Below are 27992 nucleotides of genomic sequence, written 5' to 3' on the forward strand. Positions count from 1 at the left end.
AATAAAGTAACAGACAAAAGGGTAACTTTTTTTTAATCTACAGTATTTATTTAAGCCTTCAACAAAGTTTAAGAAAAAAGGCTCAAAATGCCAGTTTATTACTTTGTAGTAAGTTCATGTAGTGCCACAGGTGTCCACCAGGGGGCAGAAGACATGCACCAGATTGGAGCATAGTTTTTACCAGAAGGTGATGCAGTAGATCTCAGAAACCGTTTGCATTAGAAAACGAGTTAAATGTTCTGAAGGAATAAAAAGAACTTACTTTGAAGGTGGAGTATGTAAGATTTTCAATATTTAAAAAAAAATTAACTAAAAAAATAACTATAATCATAATTAGATAGTTTATTTTAAACATGTAGGTTCCAGTATGTCCATATTTGATGTGTTATTAAATTACAAGTTTAATTAATGACAAAGACCCTTCTTAAATGTTTGCCTACCAGTAAAAAAAAAGTGCTTTTTGTCATTTGTCATGAATTAATTAAACTTGTAATTTAATAACACATCAAATATGAACAGACTGGAACCTACATGTTCAAAAAACTTTCTAATTATGATTGTTGTTATTTTATTAATTTATTTTGAAAATATTGAAAACTTTACATACTCCACCTTTAATGGGATTTGGACACACATTCTCAGCTTTATATTGGCTCTTTCTGGTTTAACACCAGCCTGATGTTGGATTGTTTTAAGGAAATAAATGCATTTTGTGCCCAGAGAAAAGACCGTATCCAACATGTAGGATGTAATCCAGGTCAGTTAGTGTCTGAACTATCTCCTATCTCATGTCGACGACCAAAACTCACTTAGATGTGTGCAACTCTGTGACACTAGTCCTGAATTATGACTAAAAAGCTCATCAAAGTCAGACGCACTAAGTTTAAAGCATCTTTTAACAATACCAGATCTCTGTTACAGGTGTTTTTTTTGGAAGTGTGAAACCAGTGACTAAACATCATTATATTAAAAAAAGATTATCAATCTGATAAATATAATTTTGACGAGATAAAGGATTCATGTCGATGCTGCGATTGCTGGAACGCCAGCACAGATATGACACTTTCTATGCTCTTAAACTGAGCATTTTTGTAAGTATAGGTTGATGAATTCCACACTGGACTTTTACGGCTGGCATTCACCCTGATACTTCACATTCCTTTTGATCCCTGAAAATAAAAACTTGACCGTGTAAAACTGAACCTCTAAAGCACCATTCATAAGAAATAAATCGGTGGCCCAGCAGTTAAGGAGCTGCGGTGAAGTTAACAGGCATGAAAGATGATATTTTTATTTGTTTATTTATTCATTATTTACTATCCATTCAGGATTTCTTGAAAGAAAATTATCACTGAAGTATTTTCCCCCATTGGCAACATATTTTTATAAACTGCTTTCCTGTCCTTTCAAGAGTCGTTTCCACATTAGGTAAAGCATTCAGTAGTCAGGACCAAATTATTGGACACGTCAACTGAAAGCACAGTTTGTTTTCATGGATAAAGGATGATTTACATCAACTCCACGATGCTGCATGGGTCTGTCTCCACTCTGCAGCTGGAACCCGGATCTGAGGCCACCGATTGCCAGAAGCGATTGCATTTTTTGCAACAGTCTGCTGTAAATTCCTGGATCAGTTTCCATGCCATATGGCTTCCAGCCATCAGTGTCTTTCAGTGAGGAAGACGTTATGAAAATTCTTCTATTTTTATGAGCTGAATTGACTTTGAAGGAAACTTCAATCTTCAGTCAGTGAGAGTGGATTGTGTTTAGTTTAACAGTCTAGTTTTAGGTCTATTTTCTAGTTCTGTTATGGGACAAATAAGCACCAAAATGTGCACTTCCACTCAGACAACTCAAAGTATACAATATTTAACAGACCAAAAACACTTGATCAGATGTTGCAGTGTAAAGATGCTTCTCACAGAGTGCAGTTACTTTTGTTGTGTGTATGTGTGTTGTAAACCGGGCTGCTGTGATCCATGTTGGGGATGCCGATCCGGCCCCGTGTGCACGGTGTTGCATGTGGATCCCTACAGTACCCAGCAGGCAAACACCCAAATTAATTCATCAAACATTACTTACAGTTGTGCTCATATGTATTTATATTCTTTCATTAAAGAAGGAAAAAAACAGCTGCCTGTAAAATAAGCTGAAAATGACTAAAGTAATAATAAATGAAGATTTGATGAAAATCATTACATTATTTTCTAATTCTGGTTCAATAGAAATATTTTTTTTTTTAAAAAGCAAATAAATAAGATAATTTATTACATATTACATCACTCATAAACTAATATTTAGTTCCTAAATCCTTTAATGTTTCCGCACCAGTCAGGTGTTTTCTGTTCCTCTCAGTCAGACTTCTGCACCTGTTGACAGGTATTTTGTCCCACTGTTCAACAGAAAAGTCTCTAATTTGTCCAGGAACAATTTGTTTGGGTTTTTTTTCTTTCTTCAACTCAATTAAATGAAAAAAACAGTGTCTTATATTACTAAATTATATTTTTGCACATTTTAGTTATTGTTCCTTTTTTAAGTCTCAAGTTATTTGAGTGACTGTTGTAAATTCAGCTTTTCTTTAATGAAAGGGGATGAATACATATGAGCACAGCGGTACAAATTTCCTTACTTATTTATTTCCTTTATATTTAAATCCATTATATTTAAATATATGTAAATATGTGTGTGTGTGTTTTGAGCTAGCATGTAGCCTTGGCATGTAGCACCCAATGATGTAGTAATAGCAATCATGTAATAACTTAGCCCATTTTAGGTGTAATAAAGCCAATAATATTGTACCTAATAAATCAATGTGACATAAGGTAAAATAAAACAAAATTTGATTCAATAATGTTGTTATGCTGTTGGTAGTTTACTGGTCTAGCATTAAAAAAATCATTTTAACTGCAGCTGATTATGTAATAATACAAATATTTCTGCTAAATATTAATAAAATATCTTAGCTGTTTTTGTGCAGTTTGCACATTAAAAATATCTGATTGCATCGTTAGCAAGTCATTGTTACTGGCTTTATGACATTTAAAATAACCAAAATCATGATTAACAGGTATGAAGTTATTGCCATTATTACTGGTTGCAACACAGTGCTAAATGTGCAGTGCAGGCTGACCAATGGCATTTTAAATCTTTTGCAATATAAATTCATTTTAGCTGCATGCTTCAGCTGAACTGCATTGGACTCATTTCTTTTTGGATTACCAGAAAAACTGAAATTTGGTGCATGAATTTATCCATCCACACTTTCGCTCATTCCCAGCGGCTGTCAGCTGGTTGCCAGTCCGTCACAGACACACACAACCACTCACACACACCTATTTAGAAAATTTAGAAACACCAATAATCCAATAAAGTTCTTTGACTGATGGCTGCATTTTGCTCTGTTCTCTGTGGAGATGATCCCACACTGCTTCATTAGTGTTGAGGTCTGGGCTGCAAGGAGGATTCATCACCCCCATAAGACCTGTTGTCACTGATTTCCCTCCTCTGAAAATACTCCGGTAAAAGGACTAAAAATGAAAACCCTTAAAAAACACCATTTTAAAAGATTGTAGGAAAGCTTGGCTGTTTAGAAACAAGCTAAAAGAAACAAGAAGAGGCTGAAAATTGTTGCCCTGCACTCTATGGCTTAAACAAATCTTCTCCAGTCGCATCACGGTATCCCACATCGGTCCTCTGTTAGTTCAGCTGTCCAAAAGCACATTTGTTGTTGTGTTTTCTTTGTTAAAACCTCCAAAAACAATTAACTTCTAAGCTTGAGTAGGTCTGAGCAATAGCAGTTCCTTTCTTTCTATCTGTAGTGCCATCTTGTGTGTGGACGCTGTAGCAGTTCCTTATATGTATCGGCAAAAGTCAATATAATCATTAGCTTCCTTCTGAGCCATAAATTAGCACCAGTGTGAGGTTTCCCGCTTGTGAGTAAAACTGTCCCTGTGAGACTCCCAGCAGTTTACTGAAGTTGGATATTAAACCTTTCAGGCAATTAAAATCAACACTAAAAGGTTTAATGTGGAAAAACAAAAATTCAAAATAGCAATTATAAGCTTTGCTAAATTGACAGCAAGTGAACCTTTTAATGACATAAAGCTAAATGTACTTTAAGCTCTTCTTGTGCCTGATAAGCCTCCCTAAAAATTATATATATTAATGCTTGTAGATAATCTAATTTACTGATATCTTCCAACTCAATTTAGCCGATGGGCAAAATGAAATTCCGCTTTATGCACATATTTTTTCCACCCAGCTGCAGAGAACATCAAGTCTCTCCTGCAGTGAAATGAACATACTGTTATGACCACTCTCACCACCATGATCCACTGATGTACACATGAAATAGTCAACTTGTGAGCATTAATCAGGTTTTATATCATTTTTTTTTCATGCTTCTTTAATGTATTCTTATTGTGCATCCTGCTGTCAGTGTGTGCACAGCTATAGTATTGTTTCATGCTGGATGTAAGCAAATACCTGCAAAGAAACTAATAGCTCCTTTTGTTGCTAAACAACCAGGAAAAAGTGACTTTAAATTGGTTGAAGATGAAGAATAAGGAAACATCACGGTTCAGTCGGATCATTTTGATCCTTTTATTGAACTGAAAACACATTCCTCCAAAGCAAAGTGTAACTAATCTGTCAACATAAACCCTCAAGGTTCATTCTTTGCTCTGTTAATTGGTGTAAATATTTTCACTCAGCGGCTTCCCAACGGGCCGTCCTCCATCTTGGATGACGGTGACATCGACCGGCAGAGAGAGGGCGAGATCGAGCGACAGAGGTCAGAGCTGGGGCAGCTGAAAGAGAGACTGGCCCTCATGTGCAGACAGGTACTTCATCCAGAGGGGCTCTTACAGACCACAATAAATGGTAATTGTGCTTGTGTCAACCTTTCCGTCCCCCACGTTCATCTCCTTTCAGGTTGGCGAGATCGAGGAGCAGCTGACGTCCGCCAGGAGGGAACTGGCCCGATCCGAGGAGACCAATCAGAAGTTACAGAGGGACTTGAAAGAGGTGATGCCTGTGTATTTGCTAGCAGTTAAACCTGCTCACAGGTGCAACCAGTCGGTTACATGAGAAATATTTACTGATTTGTTTTGGTAACGAGGCGTTCGCTCCCCTGGCAGCTTCAGCTGCTACTGTACATTGCAGGAGCTTTTGCCCTGTCGTCATGGTGACAGTCATCAGTGGAGCTGCAGGCGTTTCTCGCATGGATGGGGCCCTGTTAATCAGTCAGTGTGCTGGTAGCTGGTTGAAAAGGCCTTGAGGCACTTTGGGACGAGATGCAGCAGAGGCGGTTTTTCTTAGAAAACCTCTCCTACTGGCGCATCTTCGCCATTCCTCAGAGATTCTCATCGCTTCCTCGTCTTTCGTCTTCCCCCTTGCCCCCAACAGCTGCGAATGACACTCTGTCAACAGCATAATCAACCTGTTATCATCTTCAGGGAATAGCAGTTGAAGCTTTGTGAATTCCCTGAAAGTTACAGCTTGTTATGAACCCACATTTACACTTTCCATGTCCTCTTTTTTTTCCTGTTTCGGCCTCACGGTCTCTAAATGCTGCTTTTCCCCATTTTTTGTCCCCCCCCAGGCCCTGTGTCAAAGGGAAGACATGGAGGAGAGAATCACCACATTAGAGCGCAGGTTTGTGCTCCTTTGCAGACTTTGTCTTGTTGCAGAATCCTGTCCACTCACCGCTCCACCTGTTTGCCATTCTTTACTGGTTTGCAGGTACCTGAGTGCCCAGAGGGAGGCGACGTCTCTCCATGACATAAAAGATAAGCTGGAAAATGAGCTGGCCAGCAAGGAATCTTTGCACAGACAGGTGAGAAGTTTCCTCCTCCTCCATCTCTCTGCTGCTGATCGACAACTTGGCTGCGCTTCATGTTTGCACACAGAGTGTCCGTATCAATGCATTATTTTCCCCTCAGTGGCTTTAATAATCTCTGCTGCCTCGGGCAATCTTTGCTCCGAGTTTCAACTCCGCCTCCTGTCATCCCATCTTCCTGCAGAGTGAAGAGAAGAACCGGCAGCTTCAGGAGCGTCTGGATGATGCCAAACAGAAGCTGCAGCAAACCCTGCAGAGAGCCGAGACGCTGCCTGAGATTGAAGCTCAGCTCGCACAGAGAGTGGCAGCGCTCAATAAGGTGTGTGTGTGTCATCATCTGCAGTCATACCACTGCTGATGGTGCAGTTTGGAGTTGGAAAAGTGTCACACACCCTTTTCTGTCCCTTTTTTAGTTTCATATAATGAAGTAAAAAAAAAAAAATGGAAACGCTGTTGCACTTTGAGTGAACTCCAATGCAGACACGGAATTGCATGTGTGCGCGGACGAGGCACGTAGGCAGGTGGAAGCATGGACATATGTCCGTGTGTGTGTGTGAATTAGTGTGATTTCATGCATGAGTGACACAAAACACAAGATGTCAAATGACAGATGCATCCCAAATATTTCATCAAGCTGAAGCCAGCAGTTCATACAAACACATGCTGAAGTGAAGCCATCTGAGGACACGGTTGGCGTGTAAAGAGCTGCGAATAATCAGACGCTTCGTTTGATTATTAACCTTTCCTGTAAGAACACCCCCCCCACCCCTTCCATGCCAAAATGTATATTACATTCACTCGTGTCGTATTAGTCACCCCTCTCAAATAGTCGTAGTTTCATCTTACGTGTTGGTGCAGGTCAGCTTCCGTGGCAGGATCACATTAAGTAAGAGGCTGGCAAACAAACTTCCCTGTTTGGCTGTGATCTGTGGAGGCACGTTATTAATTAGTTGACTCAGTCAACAAGCTTTTTTCCTTTGTGTTAATTTGTATTAGTGTTGCAACATGGGTCTGGCTCTAACCTCTCTTCTTCTTCTTCTTCTTCTTCAATCACTCAGGCAGAGGAGCGTCATGGCAACTTTGAGGAGCGGCTGCGACAGATGGAGGCGCAACTGGAGGAGAAGAACCAGGAGCTACAGAGAGTGAGTCATGCTCTCCTTTTTTTTTTTTGTTCTCTCTTCCTCTCTTTTCATCCTCCCCCACTTTTGTACCGTTCCTTTTGTCAAGATTTAGCCGGCACAAAGGCACGCTAATTTTCTAAAAACCCTCTTTTTTTTTTTTTTTTTTTTTTGACCGTTTGCATTCAGATTGAAATCTTTGTCTCGCACTCGCAGTCAAGCAGAATGCTTGTTATTAACTCTCCTCCCACTCTCTCTTTTCTGCTGCCTCATGTTGAATTTTTTTTTTTTTTCTAATCTTTCTCTCCGACTTGTCTCACTGTCTTCCCCCCAGGCGAGGCAGAGGGAGCGGATGAACGATGAGCACAACAAGCGGCTCTCTGACACGGTGGACAAACTGCTGTCTGAGTCCAACGAGAGGCTGCAGCTCCATCTGAAGGAGAGGATGGCCGCCCTGGAGGAGAAGGTGACTTCCTCAGACCAAAGCAGCAGTTCCCAACAACCCCTTTACTTAACCTGAAACTAACAAACTGTTGTACATAAAACTAGTTTAAAAATGACCTTTTTAGTCCAAGAAAACCCTCAACCTTAAAACCTCAGTGATGCAGGAAGTCTTGTGTTTTTCTTTGCTCCATCACTGAATAAAAAAATGAAAAAAGATAATTTACTCTTTCATGCATAGTTCCTCAGATCCTCCTCACTATTTACTCCTTCTGTGCAGAATGCCCTGTCTGAGGAGCTGTCCAACATGAAGAAGCTCCAGGATGATCTGTTGGCCAACAAGGTGATCCCACCTCCAGACGCCGTCCTTAGCTGAGGCCAGCAGACTTACTGAATCTTCTGTTTGTCACCTACTCTGTGTCTTTCTGCTTCCAGGACCAGCTGATAGCAGAGCTGGAGCGGATTCAGCTGGAGTTAGATCAGCTGAGAGCGAGGCCTGGAGGCTCTTACTCCAGGTTGGTACCATTCACACATCAGCACCACAGGAAGTGTTCAATTCCTCTATGGTCTTACTTGACTCTAAGATGCCAGCGTTGCGTTTTAATGGAAATACGGAGTAACTCTTTTTTTCTATTAAAGGTAGAGTATGTAAGATTTTCAATATTTTCAAAATAAATTAACTAATAAAATAACTACAATCATAATTAGAAAGTTTTTTGAACATGTAGGTTCTAGTCTGTCCATATTTGATGCGTTATTAAATTACAAGTTTATTTAATGACAAATGACAAAAAGCACTTTTTTTTTACTGGTAGGCAAACATTTAAGAAGGGTCTTTGTCATTAATTAAACTTGTATTTTAATAACACATCAAATATGGACAGACTGGAAACTACATGTTTAAAAAAAACTATCAATTATGATTGTAGTTATTTTTTTAGTTAATTTATTTTGAAAATCTTACATACTCCACCTTTAACCTCCTCTGAACAAAATCTGTTTTTTCTGTTATTTTTTACCCAAAATAACAAAGTGCATTTTCACAACTACAGGGGCTGCATGTATGATGTTGCTATGTAAGAGTAAACTCACTGGGAACTCGGTAGAAAACGTAAATTGAGGATAGGAAATAGTAAAGTAATGTCCGTAACGGAAGTTTTAATAGAAGTGTGATGCAGGTAAATAACTCAGGAACTCGTCAGCCGATGCTGATAATTAACTCTTCTATCAATTGTTATTGAAAGGAGAAATGAGTGCTCCCCCCAATAATATCTCTTAAACTCCACGATTATCCAGAAAGAAGTGAAACTAATACAGTAAATTAGAGGAAGAGTGAACACTTCACTATAAAACCCGCTTCATCCTCATGCAAACTACCGGGACCTTCAAGATTAATATCAAACTACAACAGTCACAGGAGAACACACGAGCAGAGGTTTACTTTTGAGGTGAAATTAATATTATTTTGACCACAAACAAAGCAAAGGTAAAACATGATTAATGACTTTATTCTGTGGCTGCTGACTTGCAGAGTATTTGTCCCACAGTGATGAGACAGACTTCTTTGTAATCAGCAGACTCTGCTTTCATGACCCTGTGGCCTCATAGGAAGAAGGTTGCTGGTTCAAGCCTCGGCTGAGGGGACGTTAAGACAGTGGCCTTTCTGTGTGCATGTTCTCCATGGGTTCTCTTTGGGTTCTCAGGCTTCCTTCCATCATCCAAAGACATGCATGTTAGGTTAATTGGCTACTCTAAAATTTCCCTGGGAGTGAGTTTGTCTCTCTGTGTGGTCCTACGATGGACTGGTGACCTGTCCAGTGTGTACTGTGTCTCTCACCCAATGACTGCTGGGATAGTCTCCAGTTCCCCCGCGACCCTTAACTGGACTAACAGGAAAATGGATCCAAAGTAAACAGGACCAACTTATAATGTTTAATGTTTTTGTAACGTTCACATATAGTTTCTTTCACTTTTTCAGTTTTCTTTGTTGTACCATCATCTGCAACTGTCTCAGCCCCCGCAGGGATAACTACCATTTCAGCTTATCTTTACTTGTATCTCTGCAGTCGCTCTCTGCCTGGTAGCGCCCTGGAGTTAAGGTATTCCCATGGAGGCGGGTCTCTCCACACAGGCTCCACAAACCACCTGGACCCTTTTGGCAATTCCTCTGGTGGAGGTGTGGTCATGCGAGGCCATCGGACCCGCTGGAGTTCTGCACGTGAGGACTCCAGTAAGGTAAAAACCTCCCTACCCCCACCACTCCCACTCTACAAAGTACACATGAACCTACATCAGATGCTGAGAAAGAGATTTTCTCAAGTTTTTTTTAAATAGAAGAATGTCCTTTTTTTGTCCTAATGAAACATCATCTTGAGTGCACGTGAACCTCAGTGGTGCATTATTTGTTTTAACTAACAGTAAAGTTATTCAGCACACAAGAAGGAGCTGAGATCTGTACGATACAACGTTATAAACCTCTGACAAGCTGCAGTAGAGTTGGATTAAAGGTCTCGAAGCTCTGCTGTAAAAATATAAGAGTACCTTACAACCTCCTTTTAGTTTTATTACAGCTGGGTGGACAATATGTTCCTGGAATCCTGTATAGGAGCATTAAACTTTCTTTTTACCTTTTTTTTTTTAACTGCTTTTTTCCCTCTTATTAAAGCAAGGAAAAGCAGTTTTCATTTTAAGTACATTCTACTGATATAAGTGTGGTTTTCTTTTATCCAAAAATGTGTTTTAAATTGAATCCTTTGCCGTTTTTAAGAGGCAGACAGTGACTACAGCTGTTTTGTTGCATGCTATATACAGATGTGCTGTGCATATAAACTTAGCTTAAACAGGAAGAAAAGTTTGCCCTTTATCATTTATTTCTCTCCACTGATGATAACAATTGGCAATGTTGTTGGAAAGCCTGGTTAATCACCTTTACAATGAGGTATAACTTGAAAGAATCATGCTTCTGTCGAACTAGCAGCACAGCTAAACAAATGGGTTGTGCCCCCAAAAAATCCACTGCATTCTGTCTTTATTGGTATTTGTTTTTTGGGTGGTGGATAGAAAGTGTTTTCATTCCTTTGGAACAATAAATTTATCAAGAAAAATGCAGGAACACGCTCTCTTGGTTGCTCTGCTCCGGTACCTTGCCATGTTCATACAGCTCGTAGTTTAGGGGTGTCGTTTTATTCATCTGCACCAGAAGATGTCGTTTCATGTTGCACTGCAGAGGGAGCAACAAAAAGTACAGAAATGCAACATTAAATCCATTCTAACAGCACAATGAAGCTGAATATCCGCACGCAGATGCTAGGAGTTATACTCCTGATAGGTCTATATCAGTCTGTCCATTAAGATGTTTCAGTTTGGACCAAAGTCATTCATCTGCATTTCCCCTCTATGTGCAGTACCCAGACTGGGAGAGCGGGGCTCTGCTGGGGACCGGGTATGAGCCTGGTATAGAAGTTGGCTGCTCAGATGATGAAGATGACGGAGAGCATCGATTTGGCTCAGAGCTTCTTTCCCCCAGCGGACAGACGGACGTACAGACCCTGGCTATCATGCTGCAGAAACAGCTGGAAGCCATCAATAAGGAGATTAAGTAAGAAAGAGGCAGGGAGGAGTTTGAGGGTGAGGCGAGAATGTAAGAAATGCTCCATCACTTTCCTACAGCCTTAGAAAACAAATATAAGAGGCTGCAAAGTGATTAGTTTTGGATTTGACCTTTTAGGTTGTTCAAACTGATGCAAAAAGCAGATAGTAATGCAACCGCTGCAGCTGCTTGAGGTGGAGTTTTAACCTTTTAATAGGGGTCAGCCTTTTCCAAAAGTTCACAAGAAAAACTAGAGAGGTCAGGAGAGGATTAAACAGAAGGTATCTAATCTTTATTCATTTATATTTCTGTAACCTTTAATCTGCTTGTGAAACATTGGAGGATTTTTATCTCTTTAAACCTTATCAGGTTATTTTCAAAACTTTTTGTCGGGTTGCAACAGCTCACAATCTGAAACATTAACTGGAGCTCAAAATTTATTAAGGTCAGCTGGTCAAAGGGTTTTAAAACTAAGATGGACTGAAGCGTTGTTTAAAACTCTCCTGCAACCTGATCAGTTAAGCAAGGAAAACTATGCATTTTCTGACCAAAAAAAAGAGGAACCTTCCAGTTTATTGTCAGCACAGACAAAGCCAGCATTAATATATGTCCACTTTCTGTGAAAACACCAATTCAATATGCAATTTAAAGTATTTATTAGAACAACAACAGACTTATGAGACTTAAAACCATTACAACCAGAAAGCAAAATATATTTATCCCAAATACGCCCCACATCCGCGGTTTTGTTTGATCAGTACTTGACTCCATGTGACTGTGGCTGTGACATGAGCACATTTAGCCCACAATCAAAGCTATAATCTATGTTGAGGGTGGCTTCTCATATTTTGGCCACTTCTAGCCCTTGTAACACCTGCCAGTGCCATAACTGAACTATAAACTTGTCAAAAGTAGCTTTAATCAGATGCCTGCAATCTGGCCACCAGATGCTACTTAGCATAGCTAAGATGGTGAAACAAGTTTGTCATTGTCTCACTAAAAGCAACAAAATTATTATTTTTGTTTTGAACACAACTAAAACAACATAATGGGCAAGTTAGTGAGATAATATGCACTCAAAGGTGTTACCTTTAATTAGGTGATCTGTTTTCACCATGCACATTATGCTAAGCTAGCTTGCTGCTAACTGGAGCTAGCATTTACATTCAAGGCAAGTTTATTTCTGCAGCATAATTCAACAACAGGGTGACTCAAAGTGCTTTACAGAGACAATAATTACAAAATAAGAAGCATAATTTAAAAGGAAAAATGAGAAAGCAAGGAAAAAGGAAGAACATTAAGTAAAGAAACATGTAGATTTGGAATAGAAATAAACTCAAAATAACTGAATACTGAAATGCAGCGGAAAACGGGTGGGTCTTTAAACTTGAGTGTTTCAGCTGATCTGAGACTTTTTAGAGGATGATAATCATAATTATTTTCTCACCAAGAGCACGTAGAAACTTCCAAATCAGTCAAGCTTAAGCTACAGGAGTTTCATCTTTCATCATAATATCGAAATCTGTCTCTCTTTTCTCTTCTTATGCTTTTTTTTTCTTTAAAAAAAAAAAGGCTGATCCAGGAGGAGAAGGAGAACACAGAGTTGCGTGCTGAGGAGATTGAGAGCCGCGTCAGCGTGGCGTTGGACAGCCCGCCCGTTCCTCCCTCCTCACTGGGAAAAGACAGCGCAGGACGGGGCTTCATCCCATCCTCCATCACATCCTCCACTCTGGCCTCCCCGTCTCCCCCCAGCTCCGGGACCTCCACCCCTCGTCTGCCTCATTCCCCGGCCCGTGAAACTGACAGACAGGTACAGCGTGGAATGTATGAGCTCTTGATCCAGTTCATGTTTAACCTCTTTCCCCTCGCCGTGTTATTAGTCTCAATGTTTATACAGAAAGGAAGTCTTGTAAATAAAGTCCAACTCCATCAGGGATGGAAAAGTTCAGTCGATCTCAAGCAAAGCGTTGGACTGGGAAAGATCGCCAAAAGTAACTTGTGGAGTGTATCAGAAATTAATTGATGGGTTTCAAGAAACGATGCAATATACAACAAATCTAAGTCACGAGCCCAAAGAAAACAGCTAAGAGGGAGGTTTCGGTATTGGCAACAAAAAAAAACTAATTTATAATGAAGGTGTGGTCAAAGTATTTAGTTTTTCTCTCTTCTCAGCATATCATTATCAACTCCTACTGAAAAATACAAAATCTCTGTCTTAAGCTTGTTGCACCATTAAAATGCTTCCTATTTCACATTTAAGAACAACAAAGAAGATGATCGATCCCTCGCTCTTCTCGACTCGACGCCTCCTCCCACTCCTCGTGCGCTACGATTGGACAGAATGACCCTCACCCATCCGGGGGCGATGCTTGACGACCCTCGGGAGTTTCGCAGGTACTGGAGCCACACATCAGCTATATCACATGTAATGATTCTGTGTATATTTTGCCTTCCATACGGTCTGATTTCTTTGTCTTCTGCAGTCTTTCTGCAGATGGCAGCAGCTCCAACAGCAGCCAGGACTCTCTCCACAAGTCCAGTAAGAAGAAAAGCATCAAGTCTTCCATTGGTCGTCTGTTTGGAAAGAAGGAGAAAGGAAGGATGGGCCCGCCTGGACGGGATGGATCTGCTTCTCTGGGTAATGAGATGAAGAACAGCGGAGAGATAATCCCATCTCTGCATCCACTTCATCTGAAGTTGCACTGAAACATGTTTGAGTTGTGATATTTAACCTTTCGTTGTCTGTCCCAGCATCCACACCCTCTGAAGACCTGGCCTCTGGAGACACGATTGGAATAAACAAGACGGGAACTCTTGGTCCAGCAGATAAAGACCGCCGCAGCAAGAAGAAGTTAGTGAATTATGAGCCATCTTTTTTTTTCTTTATTTTCTCTTGAATTTCACTAAATTACCTGTTTGTAGGAGTAAAAATTGTTTTATAACGGTTATAAATGGGAATTAATTGATTTACAAACATGAAAAAAATGTGTTTTAATCCACACACGTATCAAGCATTATAACACATTAAAATGCATGCATGGCCTGGTGTGCACAGATCCGCTGGTATGTTTGGCTGTAGTTATCTCACACCTTTTTATTTATTGCATTTATGTCTGTATCAGTATTTTTAAAGTCTAGAAAAGTTAATTTACACCGACATGATACAATCAAGAGGTGATGAACTCTTCTGTTTTCCACTTTGAAATAACCATAGAGGGGAATAACCTCCCTTTAAAATCCAGAAGACCCGGCATCCCACGAGGACTTAAACACAGCATGTATTCATAGGACTGTGTAGCCGTGAGGGTGCTGTTCCCAAAATTCCCATTCACACGCCAGATGATCATGCACTAATGCAGTCTAATCTGTGCAAACGAGGCCACGCATGCACACGCGCTGAACAGTTTGTATGCAAAGGGAGCTTTTTCCAAACACAGAAATGATCAAATCTGTGAGGCTTGAAGGTAAAAATCTAAATGCAAAATATTCATTTTTGTGCAGTTTTTAATGTGGGCATGCATAGTTACGTGGATTTTAACACGCATGTGGTCTCAGAAGAGGAAAACTCTTATCATATGAAAAATAAGTAGAGAAGAGCGCTAGAACATTGAATAAGTGAAGAAGTTTGACTGGAAATCTGAGGCTCACAATGACACCAACGCTACACTGTGGAAAGAATTTCAGTGGAAGATAATTATTAGATTTTTCAGAATACCACAAGTAGTTCCAAGAATAAGTCCAAACCAGTCTAGTACATACTGGAAGGGGTGTGGAGAGACAATGACAACACAGCTACATACATTCTAGCAATGCTCAGTGCTAAGAAGCTTTTGGAAGTCTGTTTTTGATACTGTGAATAAGGCGTTAGAAGTTCATTTACCAACGGAGCCTCAGATAGCAGCGCTCGGGCCGAAACCAGCTGCGGTCAGCAGCAGGAAAAAGATACTTGCTACAGACGTTCTCAAGCTCAAAGAAAGCAATCACGATTAAATGGCTTACAAAAGAGTCGCCGAATTCTGCTGGGCGGCTAACAATTTTGAGAAATATTTACAGCGTGGAAAAAATTACCTTTATGTTGAGATTGATAAAGAAACCTTTAATTGACAGATGGATGCCACTGATGAGGGTGACCGATCAATGGGACTAAACCCTGAATATTTAAATATCTCCTAGATGAGCTTTTATGCAACCCATGTTCTGGTTACCTAGGATATGTTTTATTTTTGTTTACTTATTTGTTGTTCACTGATCATCTTCACTGGCTTAAACTAATTTATCTTCTTAAATTGCTTAAACGCATAGCAGCTTGTGATATTGTTACTGTGTAAGACAAAGTCACTTGTGAGAATAACTGCTCATATGGAAATTGAAGAACGATCAAATAAAAAACAAAAATTTTCAAGTAAATAAATTCCCACACATTTATACACATTTATAAATCATGTAGATCTCGTCTGAAACTGTTTTTACAAATTTCCCTCCATAAAAACATGCAATTTAGTCAAATTTGAGAAGGAAAATAATCAGTTTAAAGTTATTTTATTTGTTTAAATTGCTTGATATTTGTGTTAACACACATTTTCTGTTACCATAGTTACCACTTGTTTTACATCTGTCTGAGTCACATAGCCATATTTGTTTATTGACTATGTTCACCCCATACCTGTAATGGTTCCTCCTCTTGTCAGGCATGAGCTGCTTGAAGAAGCCTGTCGCCAAGGGCTCCCTTTTGCATCCTGGGATGGACCTACTGTTGTGTCTTGGTTGGAGGTAAGCAGCCCTTACTTTAAAAAAAGAAAAGAGTGAACCAAAATGAACATTTTTTAATACCTTGTGCTGTTTATTTCTCTGCTTCCCTCCAGCTGTGGGTGGGAATGCCTGCCTGGTATGTTGCAGCATGCCGTGCCAACGTGAAAAGCGGCGCAATCATGGCCAACCTCTCCGATACGGAGATCCAGAGGGAGATCGGCATCAGTAACCCGCTGCACCGCCTCAAACTGCGGCTGGCTATCCAGGAGATGGTGTCCCTCACCAGCCCCTCTGCCCCGGCCAGCACTCGCTCTGTGAGACTCTGACTGCAACATGCATTTAACAGATTCATCCACCACACAGCAAGGGTGTAAAACTCCAGGCCTTGAGGGCCGATATCTGGCAGGTTTTTGTGTTTTTTCTCTGCACAAACACACTTGATTCAAATCGAAAGGATCCAGCAGCTTCTTGTCAACTTTCAGTCAGGTGTGTGAAGCATGGAGACAACAAAAAACCCAGCAGCTACTGGACCTCGAGGGCCGAAGTTTGACACCTGCGCCATAAAGCTTTAATATGAGCTCATACTGCTGAAAGAATCCACGTCAGACGGCTTAAACACCTTCATACGCAGAATTATACTGCCAATAAAAGCTCTTATCTTAAAGCATAGGCCTACTTACTCTGCCTCTGGTTTTCCAGATGTGCTCATAGAAAGGAAGGTAAAAGCTGTTCTGCCTCATTTCTGAGTGCTCTTTACTGTACATTTCTGATGCTAAGCTATGTAAAAACACCAACAGTTGGAAAAACAACTTTGTTTGATTGTCTGTTGTGGAGTTTGGAGCTAAAAGCAGATCACAGTTTGTTTTGGCATCCGTCCGGCGTGTCCTACACCTGGATTCATCTTGATTTACAGTTGAAACCAAACTAATGACTTAATTGTGGGTGTAAAAGTATCAACCGAGAAAGTTTCTTGAGCAGAAAGGATAGATTTATCTGTTACTGGTTCACAGAAGCTGGTTGGACGTCTTCTTCGTGGAAATCACCATTGCAGTGGGAAAGCAATTTGTCTTTCTGGCTGGCTTACAGTTCTCACAGATCTCGATGCGGCTTTTCTGGCACAAGAAAAATACGCAAACAACTGAGTCAGTGCCTGAAGCATGCCGCGCTGTCTGTGTGTTATCTATTTTCTTGTTTTTAATCTCACAGCCTTATTTGTTGTGTTCACGTCCTCGCAGTCCACCAGCAACGTGTGGATGACCCATGCAGAGATGGAGTCGCTGAACGCCGCCACCAAACCCCCGGTTAGTCCCGCAGCTGTCCTGTCCTCCGTCTGACAAAACCCCCTTTATGATTATTTCACTCAGTTTTGAATAACGTTGGCTTGTCTGGTCTGAATCTTGTTGACGAGTCTCTCCCATTCCTCCCCCTCTCTCTCTGTATTTTCTTTTTTTTTTGTTATGTCTCTATCTTTTTATATGTCTGTCTCTCCGTGGGCCCAGGCCATAGTTTTGAGCATCTTCTTCTCTCCCTGTGGTCGCTGTTTCAGTGTGAACTGCTTCCAACTAATTACCCGTTCACTAACACACTGTTCCTCACTTTTGTCCTCTTTTCCCGCTGCTGCTGTTGCCTCTCCCTCCTTTGCTTCTCCCTCCATCATCTCTCCATCCCTCCACCTGGCTTTGGAACCCCGCTTCCCTTTCCCTCACTGCCTCCCCTTCACTCTCTCCGGCTCCGTCTCTTTCTCTTTCTGCCTCTTCTTCTCTCTCGGCATTCCAGGAGCTGAAGGAATTCAGCTGGGATCAGGTAAGGATCAACCACAGTTTTTGGAAAAGTCTGAATCAACACAACATGATGCATATTTGCCAGTCATTTCTTCTACTTGCAGTGAGTCATGGGTGCTTAGACGTTAGATACCGAGCCTGGCATGAATCAGTGTGAATCATCTGCGCTTGTCCCCTTCAGATACTGGCCTATGGCGATATGAATCATGAGTGGGTGGGCAACGACTGGCTGCCCAGCCTGGGTCTGCCACAGTATCGCAGCTATTTCATGGAGTCCCTGGTGGATGCCCGCATGCTGGACCACCTGACCAAGAAAGAGCTGAGAGGACAGCTGAAAATGGTGGACAGCTTCCACAGGTTGAGCTCACACTTCTGTCATAAGTCACTCGCTTTGTCTCTTTGTCGTAAAGTACTCCCAAGACATTGTTGTGACACTGAGGTGCGTGTCTCCAGGCGCGCTCTTTTAAAAGACTTGAGTAGTTCAAAGATGGTGGGTTTTTCCTGAGACATATGAGAAAGGGAAAACAACTGCCTCTGTTATCCTGCTTGAAGCTGTTGACCCTCTGGTTTTTCTAACCTCTTGCAGGGTCAGTCTGCACTATGGCATCATGTGCCTGAAGCGCCTGAATTACGACCGCAAGGAGCTGGAAAGAAGGAGAGAGGAGAGCGCCCACCAGAACAAAGGTGACCTCTTTGTTTTCAGCCAGTTTTCTCTCTGAAAGTCAGACAATGTGGTGCAGTTGTTCAACCTAAAGCACACGCGAATCATTAAAAGCCATGGAAATATGTATGAGTTGTCATCTGTATCCAGATTATTTATTTACACTACTCTGATAATTGATCTTTTAATGTAGAAGGGTTCATGTTGCTTCAAAGAAACTCAGGGGGTCTAAAACTAAACCCACCCCCCCAAAAAAACACCTGTAAAATCTTATTAAAATGAGAAGTGACTAATTTGCGTGTGGTCCAAAGATTAAAAGGCAAAAAAAAAAAAAAACTAAAAACAAATAAACACCTAAAAATTCTTATTAAAAAGAGAAGTGACTATTTTACATGTGATCCAAACATTAAAAGGCAAATAGAAATGATTCCAAACTCCATTAAAAATAATATATTTTCATACTTAAGGTTTACAAAGGTAAAATAAGTCCTTTGTTGTTTTTTTTTTGTTTGTTTTTATCCCTTTTTTCCACATTTCTGGACGATGTTTGGACCACACGTTTGTTATTGTTTCCCCTGCTTCTTACTGAGGGGATTAAAAGCCACAGCTTTGTAGTTTGGCTGGATAACAATTACACAAACATCCTCATGCTGAAGCCTCTCCGTCTCCTGCCGCTGGGCCTCGGGAAACTCATGTTGTGCGTTTACAGTCAATCCATCTTGGCTTTCTCCTCGGAAGAATCAAACAGATCCGACTGTCCTTGTGTGTCTAAAATTCCACAGTTTCTCTTGACCACTCATCAGGATTTCACAGCGGCTGCAACGTTAAAGCAGCTGACTGAGGTGACGGATGTTTCACCCCTCCCTCCACATTCTCTCTTGCTCCCAGATGTGATGGTGTGGTCCAATGAGCGTGTGATGTGCTGGGTGCAGACCATCGGTCTCAAGGAGTACGCTGACAGCCTCCGTGAGAGTGGCGTCCACGGGGCTCTCTTGGCTCTAGACGACACATTTGACTACACAGACCTGGCCCTGCTGCTACAGATCCCCAATCAGAACACACAGGTAACGTACCACCTGCGTGATGACATAACGGCAGGAATAACTGGTAAAGAGCAAATGGTTTACACTAATAGATCAACCAAATAATAAGTAGGAAGTAGTTTGTCTGTGGATGACCTGGCAACCTGTCTGTGGATGAACTGGCAACTTGTCTGTGGATGACCTGGCAACCTGTCTGTGGATGAACTGGCAACTTGTCTGTGGATGACCTGGCAACCTGTCTGTGGATGACCTGGCAATCTGTCTGTGTATGACCTGGCAACCAGTCTGTGTATGACCTGGCAACCTGTCTGTGGATGACCTGGCAACCAGTCTGTGGATGACCTGGCAACCAGTCTGTGGATGACCTGGCAACCTGTCTGTGGATGAACTGGCAACTTGTCTGTGGATGACCTGGCAACCTGTCTGTGGATGACCTGGCAACCTGTCTGTGGATGACCTGGCAATCTGTCTGTGTATGACCTGGCAACCAGTCTGTGGATGACCTGGCAACCTGTCTGTGGATGACCTGGCAACCTGTCTGTGGATGACCTGGCAACCTGTCTGTGGATGACCTGGCAACCAGTCTGTGGATGACTTGGCAACCTGTCTGTGGATGACTTGGCAACCGGTCTGTGGATGACCTGGCAACCGGTCTGTGGATGACCTGGCAACCTGTCTGTGGATGACCTGGCAACCTGTCTGTGGATGACCTGGCAACCGGTCTGTGGATGACCTGGCAACCTGTCTGTGGATGACCTGGCAACCTGTCTGTGGATGAACTGGCAACCTGTCTGTGGATGACCTGGCAACCTGTCTGTGGATGACTTGGCAACCAGTCTGTGGATGACCTGGCAACCTGTCTGTGGATGACCTGGCAACCTCTCTGTGGATGACCTGGCAACCAGTCTGTGGATGACCTGGCAACCAGTCTGTGGATGACCTGGCAACCAGTCTGTGGATGACCTGGCAACCAGTCTGTGGATGACCTGGCAACCTCTCTGTGGATGACCTGGCAACCAGTCTGTGGATGACCTGGCAACCTGTCTGTGGATGACCTGGCAACCAGTCTGTGGATGACCTGGCAACCAGTCTGTGGATGACCTGGCAACCAGTCTGTGGATGACCTGGCAACCTGTCTGTGGATGACCTGGCAACCAGTCTGTGGATGACCTGGCAACCTGTCTGTGGATGACCTGGCAACCAGTCTGTGGATGACCTGGCAACCAGTCTGTGGATGACCTGGCAACCTGTCTGTGGATGAACTGGCAACCTCTCTGTGGATGACCTGGCAACCAGTCTGTGGATGACCTGGCAACCTGTCTGTGGATGACCTGGTAACCTGTCTGTGGATGACCTGGCAACCTGTCTGTGGATGACCTGGCAACCTGTCTGTGGATGAACTGGCAACCTGTCTGTGGATGAACTGGCAACCTGTCTGTGGATGAACTGGCAACCTGTCTGTGGATGACCTGGCAACCAGTCTGTGGATGACTTGGCAACCTGTCTGTGGATGACCTGGCAACCTGTCTGTGGATGACTTGGCAACCTGTCTGTGGATGACCTGGCAACCTCTCTGTGGATGGCCTGGCAACCAGTCTGTGGATGACCTGGCAACCTGTCTGTGGATGACCTGGCAACCTGTCTGTGGATGACCTGGCAACCTCTCTGTGGATGACCTGGCAACCGGTCTGTGGATGACCTGGCAACCTGTCTGTGGATCCAATCCAATCCAATCCAACTTTATTTGTAAAGCACTTTAAAACAACCACAGTGGACCAAAGTGCTGTACAGAAGAATAAGACATAAAACAGCTATACAATTAAAACAATAAACAAAAACAAAACAAAAAAATAAATAAATAATAAAAATAAAATAAAAATAATAGTACATTCAACATCTCACATGGTGTCAAAAGCCAAGGAGAAAAGATGGGTTTTAAGATGAGATTTAAAAACAGACAGAGAGGAGGCCTGTCTGATGTGGAGAGGCAGATCATTCCATAGTTTAGGAGCTGCCACAGCAAAGGCACGGTCACCTCTCAGCTTGCGCTTCGTTTTAGGTACACTCAGGAGCAGTTGATCAGCTGACCTGAGAGAGCGGGGGGGTGTATAAGGCTGCAGCAGCTCGGAAAGGTAGAGCGGGGCAAGACCATTGAGGGATTTAAAAGTAAATAAAAGAATTTTAAAACTGATCCTAAAACGTATGGGCAGCCAGTGAAGTGAGGCTAAAATGGGGGAAATGTGCTCGTGTTTACGTGTGCCAGTTAAAAGACGTGCAGCAGCATTTTGCACCATCTGAAGACGGGCCACGGAGGACCCACTAACCCCCACATAAAGTGCATTACAGTAATCCAGCCTAGTGGTCACAAAAGCGTGGATTACTGTTTCGAAGTGCTGCCTTGAAAGAATAGGTTTAATTTTGGCCAGCTGCCTCAACTGGAAGAAGCTCGATTTAACGACTGAACTGATCTGACAGTCGAGCTTGAGATCAGTATCCACTTTAACCCCAAGATTTGTGATGGTTGGCTTAATGAACTGGGCCAAGGGACCCAGATCTACAAGGGGGGCCCCAGTGGTGCCACCAAAAACCATCACCTCTGTCTTTTTCTCATTAAAATTTAAAAAGTTTATAGCCATCCAGGCCTTTATGTCGTCAAGACACCTGAGTAGTGGTTTAACAGAATATGCATCTTTCTTTTTGAGAGGGACATAAATCTGACTGTCATCTGCGTAACAGTGGAAAGAAATACCATGCTTCCTAAGTATGGAACCAAGTGGAAGCAAGTAGAGAGAAAAGAGAAGAGGGCCTAAAACTGAGCCCTGTGGGACCCCACATGAGAGACGAGCAGAGGAGGACACAGAGTCACCAAGGCTGACACAGAAAGTTCGATCAGCCAAGTATGACCTGAACCACTCCAGTGCTACACCCCTGACACCCACCCACTGTTTCAGACGAGAGATTAAAAGTTCATGGTCCACTGTGTCAAATGCAGCAGTTAAATCTAGAAACACAAGAATAACACAATCACCGGAGTCAGTAGCTAAAAAGATATCATTAAAAACTCTTAGAAGAGCTGATTCGGTGCTGTGCAAGGTTTTAAAACCAGATTGGAAGACCTCAAGAATTTTTTGCTCTTCCAGAAAAACCATTAATTGGCTGCAAACTATCTTCTCGAGGATTTTTGAGATAAAAGGCAATTTAGAGATAGGCCTGTAATTTGCAAGAACAGTAGTATCTAGTCCTGTTTTTTTAATCAAAGGTTGCACTACTGCATGTTTGAAATTTCCAGGGACCACACCTGAGGACAAACTGCTATTGATAAGGGTCAGAACAGAGGACCCTATAGTGGGGAAAACCTCTTTAAATAGCCGAGGAGGGACCACATCATTCGGAGAACCTGAGGGCTTTAACTGACCAACAGTCTTCTGTAACAAGGACAGAGTCACAGATTCAAACCTGTCGAAGACAGCAGAGCAGGGCACAGAGACTGAAGTGTCATAGGCAGAGGGTGAGATTAAAGCCCTAGTGGAGGCAACCTTATCAATGAAAAAGTGAAGAAAATTTTCACACACAGCAGGGGAGGACTCGAGACAGACAGTCTGTGGGGCATTAAGAACAGAGTCAATGGTTTTAAACAAAACACGAGGCTTATGACAGTTAGACATAATAATATCAGAGAAATGCTTCCTTTTAGCATCTTTCACAGTTGTCTGATAATGACGCCAGCAGTCCCTTAAAATTTGAAATGACACCTGCAGTTTGTCCCTTTTCCACTTCCGCTCAGCTCTACGGCACTCGCGTCTGACAGCACGAGTTGCGTCATTCAGCCAGGGCTCAGATTTAGTCCTAGACTGCCTGGTTTTTAACGGAACCACGGTGTCTAAAACAGAGCGGCAGGTGGAATGAAACCATGAGCTAAGCTCCTCCGTATCGTTGTCCATACACTCAGTGACACAGTTGTGAGTCTGACTGAAAACGGCCGAGAACTGAACAGCAGTGGAAGGGTTAATGATGCGACAGCGTCTGGCAGCAGCGCGAGGTTTAACTGTATTACAGGCAAGAGCAACCTCAAATAATACAGGCATATGATCAGAAAATGCTGCGTCACAAACCTCTAAGTTAAAAACAGGCAAACCAAAAGATAAAACAAGATCAAGTGTGTGTCCGCGTTCTTGTGTGGGATCAGACACAGACTGCACAAGATTAAAAGAGTCAATGAGGGTTAAAAAGTCCTTTGCCATTGGCTTATCAGGACAACATACATGAATATTAAAATCCCCAACAATAAGGACGCGGTCATATTTAGGCATGATTTCAGCCAGAAAATCAGAGAAGTCATTTAAAAAGTCCTTATTGTATTTGGGAGGGCGATAGACCACTGCACACAACACAGTGTGAGAGCGACAAAGTTCAAACAGGCTCAGTTCAAAGCTGGTGAACGAGGATGGTAACGATAGCTGCTTACACTTATAATGACTCTTAAAAACAGTGGCAATTCCTCCACCTCGGCCCGACGTCCGCGGGGAGTTAAAATAGCAGCAGTTCTGAGGTAAAAGTTCAGTGAAAGCGCTGGACTCACCAACACTCAGCCAGGTCTCAGTCACACAGAGAAAGTCCAATCCTCGGGACGTGAAGAAATCCTTAAGAATAAAAGTTTTATTTGCTAGTGATCTAGCGTTTACCAGGCAAATCCTTACAGGAACCGGCGGCTGCGCGGCGTCAGCTGCCCGGGGAGCCCGACTCAGGGGCCGCAGGTTACACAGATTCACCCCGCGTCGGCGGGGACGGGGAGAGCAGGGGCCGCGGGGCTGAAACATCTCATCCGGGCCGACAACAGGCACCAGCCAGGTGTCGACAGGGTCCAGCGGGCGCCGAGAAATAAAGATGCGAGGCATCGCTCCAAACGGGATCCAGGAAGCCGTAGAAAAGCGCGCCGTGCAGGCCCTCAGCCTCACCAGCTGACCGCTGCGTTTACCTCGGCGGCGGGGACGCTTACGCCGGAGAGGTGGAGCTAGGGCGCGGCAAAGGTGAGCTGGGATCCCCGATAGAAACGGGGGCAAGGTTTTATGCCCCGCATAATCCAATTTCACCAGATCTTTGGTAGAAAGTCGAAGATTTAGCAGTGTTTGGCGATCGTACACCAGTAGAGAGTTGACATTACGCGTAACAAGTGACAGAAACAGCACAAACAGACACAATGTTGGCAGTGACAGACGGCAGGCCACACACACTGGCGCCATCTTTCATCATTAGCAAACAGTGAATGGTGGATGACCTGGCAACCGGTCTGTGGATGACCTGGTAACCTGTCTGTGGATGACCTGGCAACCTGTCTGTGGATGACCTGGCAACCTGTCTGTGGATGACCTGGCAACCAGTCTGTGGATGACCTGGCAACCAGTCTGTGGATGACCTGGCAACCTGTCTGTGGATGACCTGGCAACCAGTCTGTGGATGACCTGGCAACCAGTCTGTGGATGACCTGGCAACCAGTCTGTGGATGACCTGGCAACCAGTCTGTGGATGACCTGGCAACCTGTCTGTGGATGAACTGGCAACCTCTCTGTGGATGACCTGGCAACCAGTCTGTGGATGACCTGGCAACCAGTCTGTGGATGACCTGGCAACCTGTCTGTGGATGACCTGGTAACCTGTCTGTGGATGACCTGGCAACCTGTCTGTGGATGACCTGGCAACCTGTCTGTGGATGAACTGGCAACCTGTCTGTGGATGACCTGGCAACCAGTCTGTGGATGACCTGGCAACCAGTCTGTGGATGACCTGGCAACCTGTCTGTGGATGACCTGGCAACCTGTCTGTGGATGACCTGGCAACCTCTCTGTGGATGACCTGGCAACCGGTCTGTGGATGACCTGGCAACCGGTCTGTGGATGACCTGGTAACCTGTCTGTGGATGACCTGGCAACCTGTCTGTGGATGAACTGGCAACCTGTCTGTGGATGACCTGGCAACCTGTCTGTGGATTACCTGGCAACCTGTCTGTGGATGACTTGGCAACCAGTTTGTGGATGACCTGGCAACCAGTCTGTGGATGACCTGGCAACCAGTCTGTGGATGAACTGGCAACCTGTCTGTGGGTGACCTGGCAACCTGTCTGTGGATGACCTGGCAACCTGTCTGTGGATGACCTGGCAACCGGTCTGTGGATGACCTGGCAACCTGTCTGTGGATGACCTGGCAACCTGTCTGTGGATGACCTGGCAACCGGTCTGTGGATGACCTGGCAACCTGTCTGTGGATGACCTGGCAACCTGTCTGTGGATGAACTGGCAACCAGTCTGTGGATGACCTGGCAACCGGTCTGTGGATGACCTGGCAACCTGTCTGGATGACCTGGCAACCGGTCTGTGGATGACCTGGTAACCTGTCTGTGGATGACCTGGCAACCTGTCTGTGGATGACCTGGCAACCTGTCTGTGGATGACCTGGCAACCGGTCTGTGGATGACCTGGCAACCGGTCTGTGGATGACCTGGCAACCTGTCTGTGGATGACCTGGCAACCTGTCTGTGGATGACCTGGCAACCTGTCTGTGGATGACCTGGCAACCAGTCTGTGGATGACCTGGCAACCTGTCTGTGGATGACCTGGCAACCAGTCTGTGGATGACCTGGCAACCAGTCTGTGGATTACCTGGCAAGCTGCGGTTTGCCGACCCCTGCTCTAAATAGCCCCGAGGAGTGAGTGTGAATGGTTGTTTGTCTCTCTGTGTGTCCCTGTGATGGACTGGTGACCTGTCCAGGATGGACTCTGCCTCTCTCCCAGTGACTGATGGGATAGGCTCCACCTTCCCAGTTTCTTTTTAACTTTGGTTTCCTTTATATTTCAGTACAAAACATTGATCGTCTTGTACTTGTTATAATGACAGTAACAGTAACGCTACTGTATTTTCCTCTGAACCCTTTTTTTATTGGCTGTTTGTTTCTGAACACATTTATATACATTTATATATTTATGCTTGCATGGAAACAAACCAGATGATGTGTTAGTTTAAAATGATTGGCTGTTGAGTAGTTCAATAACAATATTCCTCTATATTCCTTTATCTATGCTTGATAGTGAGAATTTATGCAAACTTTGCTACTGGTTTTACGAGTCAATCTAAATATTACTACTTTTTGCACTCCACTGTTATGTCCTGATGGACAAGCAGACATCATCTACAAGTAGGAAGTTATGTGATTCACTTGCAAAATGTTCACGGTCAGGTCTTTGTCCCAGAGACTTGAGGTAAAACAGCTGCAGGGGTTTTGTCACCTCTGGTTTTACTAATTTTTTTAAGGTTTGCACACTGAATTTGACTGATTTCACTCTCTCTGTGACCTGGTAGGAAGAAGAAAAAGACTTTTTTTTTGTATAATTTGGCCCAGAAGTGTTTATATTGTTGAGCTGTTGCTGACTGTGTCTAAAGATGACTTCTTAAATAGAAGTTTTAAAAAAAAATCTGCCGAGATGACTGCATCCGCCTTATGGTGATGGTGATTTTCTTAATTCAGGCTAAATGTATTAAATGTCCTAAAATGTAGAAAGTAAAAGGTTGGACTGTAGGAAACTTACATCTTGTCATCTTTCTGCTCTGTATTGTCAAACTTTAACACTCTCCTATGTTATTGAGCATCTGTACGCACACACATGGAGAAACATGCGAGTCCAAACTGATCTCATCGCCTTTCTCCTGCAGGCCAGACAGCTCCTGGAGCAAGAGTACAACTCCCTCATCTCCATGGGAACTGAGCGGCGACCTGATGAGGTCAGGATGCTTATCTTGGTTTTATCTTGGTAAGGTTTGACACTGGGATGGTTTGCATGAGGAGTTTTATTTGGCGTGTTGTCAGGACGGAAGTAAGACGTTCACCCGCTCGCCCTCCTGGAGGAAGATGTTTAGGGAGAAAGACCTTCGGGGCGTGACCTCCGACTCCGCCGAGACCCTGCCCGCGAACTTCCGTGCCTCAGCCATCGCCACACCCTCCGTTACCCTGAGAAAGGTCCAGAGTGACGGTGAGCGTTTCCCATGACATAATCACACCGACAATTATTCATGTTTTTATGGCGCTTCGCGGCTGACATGAAAAGTTGCCAAGCATGACAGGAAAAAAGGAGAAAGGTTGCCTAGCGATGAGTATGTGCAGCTGCTTGTTTTCATGCCACTCCTCAATTAGTTTGGAATGAAGTTGCTTCCTTCAGCAGAGGTGCAGACTCCTTTAAAGTGCAGATAAACACCTCCTTCCACTTCCAGAAAGGTCAGCACTGTTAGATATTAACCGTCTGTGTCTGTCTCGGGTCTCCAACGCAGCCAGCTCTGGTGCCCGCGGTGAGTCTGCGTCGGTGAGGACGTACTCCTGTTGAGGGGCTGAGGTGAGAACCCACTAATTAAACTGTCTCGTTGCATTTTACTATGCTAAGAGCTTCCACATGCGCTGTACTTTGAAGCTTTAATGTATGTTTTTGCTGTGATTTTGGAGTTTTAGTAGCTTGTCTAAAGCCTTGAAAGTGGTTGGTGGGGATTAAGCAGGGGTGAAATAAGGCCAGCGGCGCTTTGACGTGGCAGTAATGCTCCCTCTCTCCTCAGGGCGCTGACTGGGATCGCTCTGGAGGACCCTCTCCCTCATCCACGGAGAAAGAAGCAATGAATATAACCATTTAACTTAAAACTAAACCTATCTGTCTGACCATTCTGCAATAACAGGAGCAAAGGAATAAAGAGGAGAATGACATGAAGAATGTATGAATGTATCGTCAGACTGGGAGGGT

The 27992-nt window shown here is 43.4% G+C and overlaps 1 protein-coding gene across 1 annotated transcript in view; it reads left to right on the plus strand.

Moving 5' to 3' along the window:
* The window catches only part of ppfia3 (PTPRF interacting protein alpha 3), a gene marked incomplete at both ends in the record, with an annotated part of 39280 nt that extends 11693 nt beyond the window's left edge, over window positions 1-27587 (plus strand). Inside the window, 25 exons of the mRNA XM_079252313.1 lie at window positions 4713-4841; window positions 4933-5025; window positions 5603-5655; window positions 5743-5836; window positions 6024-6158; window positions 6898-6981; window positions 7292-7423; window positions 7679-7741; window positions 7834-7913; window positions 9465-9672; window positions 10803-10996; window positions 12560-12797; window positions 13248-13381; window positions 13471-13625; window positions 13739-13838; window positions 15676-15757; window positions 15850-16050; window positions 16972-17037; window positions 17513-17539; window positions 17699-17874; window positions 18104-18201; window positions 19067-19242; window positions 26923-26991; window positions 27077-27239; window positions 27535-27587. Coding sequence (XP_079108439.1) covers window positions 4713-4841; window positions 4933-5025; window positions 5603-5655; window positions 5743-5836; window positions 6024-6158; window positions 6898-6981; window positions 7292-7423; window positions 7679-7741; window positions 7834-7913; window positions 9465-9672; window positions 10803-10996; window positions 12560-12797; window positions 13248-13381; window positions 13471-13625; window positions 13739-13838; window positions 15676-15757; window positions 15850-16050; window positions 16972-17037; window positions 17513-17539; window positions 17699-17874; window positions 18104-18201; window positions 19067-19242; window positions 26923-26991; window positions 27077-27239; window positions 27535-27587 — 3003 coding nt within the window. The remainder of the gene's footprint in view (window positions 1-4712; window positions 4842-4932; window positions 5026-5602; window positions 5656-5742; window positions 5837-6023; window positions 6159-6897; window positions 6982-7291; window positions 7424-7678; window positions 7742-7833; window positions 7914-9464; window positions 9673-10802; window positions 10997-12559; window positions 12798-13247; window positions 13382-13470; window positions 13626-13738; window positions 13839-15675; window positions 15758-15849; window positions 16051-16971; window positions 17038-17512; window positions 17540-17698; window positions 17875-18103; window positions 18202-19066; window positions 19243-26922; window positions 26992-27076; window positions 27240-27534) is intronic.
* Window positions 27588-27992: the final 405 nt, after the last annotated feature.

Source organism: Telmatherina bonti (assembly GCF_933228915.1).
Source record: "Telmatherina bonti genome assembly, chromosome: 14".
Classification (NCBI taxonomy): domain Eukaryota; kingdom Metazoa; phylum Chordata; class Actinopteri; order Atheriniformes; family Telmatherinidae; genus Telmatherina; species Telmatherina bonti.